The 2,789-nt window shown below is 52.9% G+C and overlaps 1 protein-coding gene across 1 annotated transcript in view; it reads left to right on the forward strand.

Annotated features, from left to right (window-relative positions):
• Positions 1-2,504: 2,504 nt before the first annotated feature.
• The window catches only part of VOLCADRAFT_107942 (uncharacterized protein), a gene marked incomplete at its 5' end in the record, with an annotated part of 4,012 nt that continues 3,727 nt past the window's right edge, over positions 2,505-2,789 (forward strand). The window contains one exon of the mRNA XM_002957992.1: positions 2,505-2,550. Within this exon, the coding sequence (XP_002958038.1) occupies positions 2,505-2,550 (46 nt within the window). The remainder of the gene's footprint in view (positions 2,551-2,789) is intronic.

The raw sequence follows: 2,789 nt of genomic DNA on the forward strand, positions 1-2,789 counted from the left end.
ATGCACCTGACCTTGGAGGCGGACGCTATTCGCGCCATCTCCTAGCATGCAAGTAGCTACGTGGCTAGTGAGGGGCTGTAACCCCAGTTTTTGCACAAGTGCAGCGGATACGAAAACGTGCGAAGCACCTGAGTCAACTAAGGCGACAGCATTTGTGCTAGTAAAGTTGCACGGTAGTAGTAGCACGGTGTTTTCAGTCAGAGGTTCTAGTGCAGAACACTTGGACTTTTCCTGGCAGGGGTCGAGCCATGCTTGAAACTCGCTGCTGCAGTTTGGGGACCTGGTGCGGCCACCTCCGGGTTTAGGTTCGGAGAAGATACTGGAGTTTTTTGTAAACTCTTTCAGTAAGGTTAAACCGCGTGTTTGAAATTCCTTTTCTAGGTGGGCGCACTTGGGCACCAAAATAACCGCACTAGTTGTGTCCGGAGCGCGCTGTTTCAAAGTGCTGTAGTTATTCAGCCAAGGAATCACACGATCAGCTGGTGCTGTCCACTAAGATTATGTGAAGTGAACGAGTCTGGACAGGCAAAGTTAGGACAGAGCTTTGTACGTTACAAGATGCGTCGATCGTGAACACCCGACCCGAGGCCTTCTGCAGACACAAAAATACTGAATGAAGTACGCAGTGGCTGCAGTCCACTGTTGGTGGATTCTGGGTTGGTTCCTCTATGTCCATCGGCTCCCCACACATGCTGCCTGAGGCTACGGCGTGGGCAACTTCCTAGGCATCCAACTTTTTGCGGTCCTCATTGTAATGCTGCCGTTTGGCGCATAGGTGGCCCTTGCCAAAGGGCTCTCCGCAATGATAGCAGATGTTTTGTCCCTTGGCCATCTCCCGAACCCATGTCAGCATTTCCATGTGGCTGCCTCGGCCACCATAGGCGCCACCGTGACTGCCACTGTGGCCTCCGTAGCAGCCACCTCGGTTGTTGTGGTCAGCATGGTTGCTGGATCCACCCCGTTGGGTGTGGTTGCCGTGGCCGCCAATCTGTCAGGGTTGGGGGGGGCATCGTTAGTGCCTAAAAAGTTAAGTCGCGCAGTTTGCGCCTTGCCTGCCTCGTGGCGCGTTTGTGCACCTTGGGCATAGTTAACTAAAGTGTCAAATGCAAACCAGTTATTGCCGTTGGCATCCGTGGCGTGTTCCTGCCGCAGTTGCAGTGGCATACCGTGAATAAGCCAAGTGCATAAGTCAATTTGAGACATGTTAGGGTCGCCACGTGTAATTTCACGGAACCGTTGCATGTAATTCGGTATGGACTCACCGGGTTTCATTGTGTGTGCACCAGCATGTAGTTGTGTTCGTACATGGTGAGGGGTGCAACGGTGCATGTCACCGAAAAACAACACGAAGTCGTCACACATGCTCTGTATTGTGAGTGTGCAGCCTTTGCGTGCGAATAAGTCATGGTACCACTCTGCAACTTTGCCTGTAACATAATATGGTGCCTGGTCGCTGGCCTGTGCCAGCGGCACTGGTGCAGTGGCCGCCGGCGGTTCTGCAGCCGTTGGCTGCATGTTGGGGCCTTCTGCTGCTGGTATGATGGGTTCGGACGGAGGAGGGGGAGGAGGAGGCGGTGTGGCGGCTTGGGCCTGAATGTGCGCCTCTATGCCTTCTATTCTCCTCGACAGTTGATCGAGTTTGTCCAGCAGCAGCTTATTAAAGTCGTCATCGTGCGGGGCTGCACCTGTTGGGTGTGCTGCATGGTCCATAGCGTCAGTTTGCGTGATAATACATGCAACATTTTGTTGCAGGGACCTAAGCACCAATCGACATGGTGGCAACCCCCCCTCAGGCGGGACGAGGTCAGCCGCAGTGGTGTTGTTATGTTCACGCTCTTTGTGCAACTCACCCTGCCATGTGCCGCATTGCGGCTGGAGTGCGGCAGTGGGCAAAGTTACCCTGGTCGGCCCCGTGGCGACAGCCGTTGGCTGCGCAGTACGTGGGCAAGATGGTCCTGGACCTGTTGGGTCGTGTGCTCCATTGTTGTCGGCGTCCTGCACCGCAGTGGCTAATCATTCCCGCAGTTTGCGGTGTTTCTGCACACAAGAGAGTTCCTCATTAGCTCCATTAGGAAGCCTAGTGCAGAGCGATAGTCTTGCTCGTCACATAATTGTCTGACTTTGTCAAACATGTGCGACGGCGGTGTGATGCCCCTACGCTGGGCACGCCTCACGTACTTTTCGTACATTTCCTGGACCTTATGTACCAGTTCCTTTGCTTTGGAAGGGCTCACCTGGCGCAGCTGATAGCGCTCATGGTCGGCCTCCGCCGACTGGGTGCGCATGGTATTCCGTGGGTTCGCCATGAGGGATAGGTAGAAAATGTTTGAAAAACTAGAATGTATATGCGGAAGCGATGGAGTACTCGACTCCAAGGTCGTTTGACCGGTTGGTCTAAGATACCAAAATTGTAACAAAGATCTGCAGTTGGCGAAGCAGTTACAATGAGAATTATCCAACGATAAAGGTGGTATTGATAGATACCGTTTGGTATTGGAAAGATTATGAATAGTTCTTGGATGTACCGTTGGTACGATAACCGTTGGCCCGGTGAGCTGAGGGCCGCCTTAGCGGCGTTACACGCCATACATATTGATCCCGATGTGCACTTTTCTCGACGCCGACTAATCCAGGACATTGGAAGCGTGAAGAGCCATACATACAACGACCATATTTCAAAAATAGCTTCTCTTCACGCTTGCGGAGCACGATATCGAGGCTATTGAATATTGCTTTCTAGTAGCACGCGCGTGGGTGAGGCGCAAAGACGTTTCAGCACAATGCGTTGA

Source organism: Volvox carteri (assembly GCF_000143455.1).
Source record: "Volvox carteri f. nagariensis unplaced genomic scaffold VOLCAscaffold_84, whole genome shotgun sequence".
NCBI lineage: Eukaryota > Viridiplantae > Chlorophyta > Chlorophyceae > Chlamydomonadales > Volvocaceae > Volvox > Volvox carteri.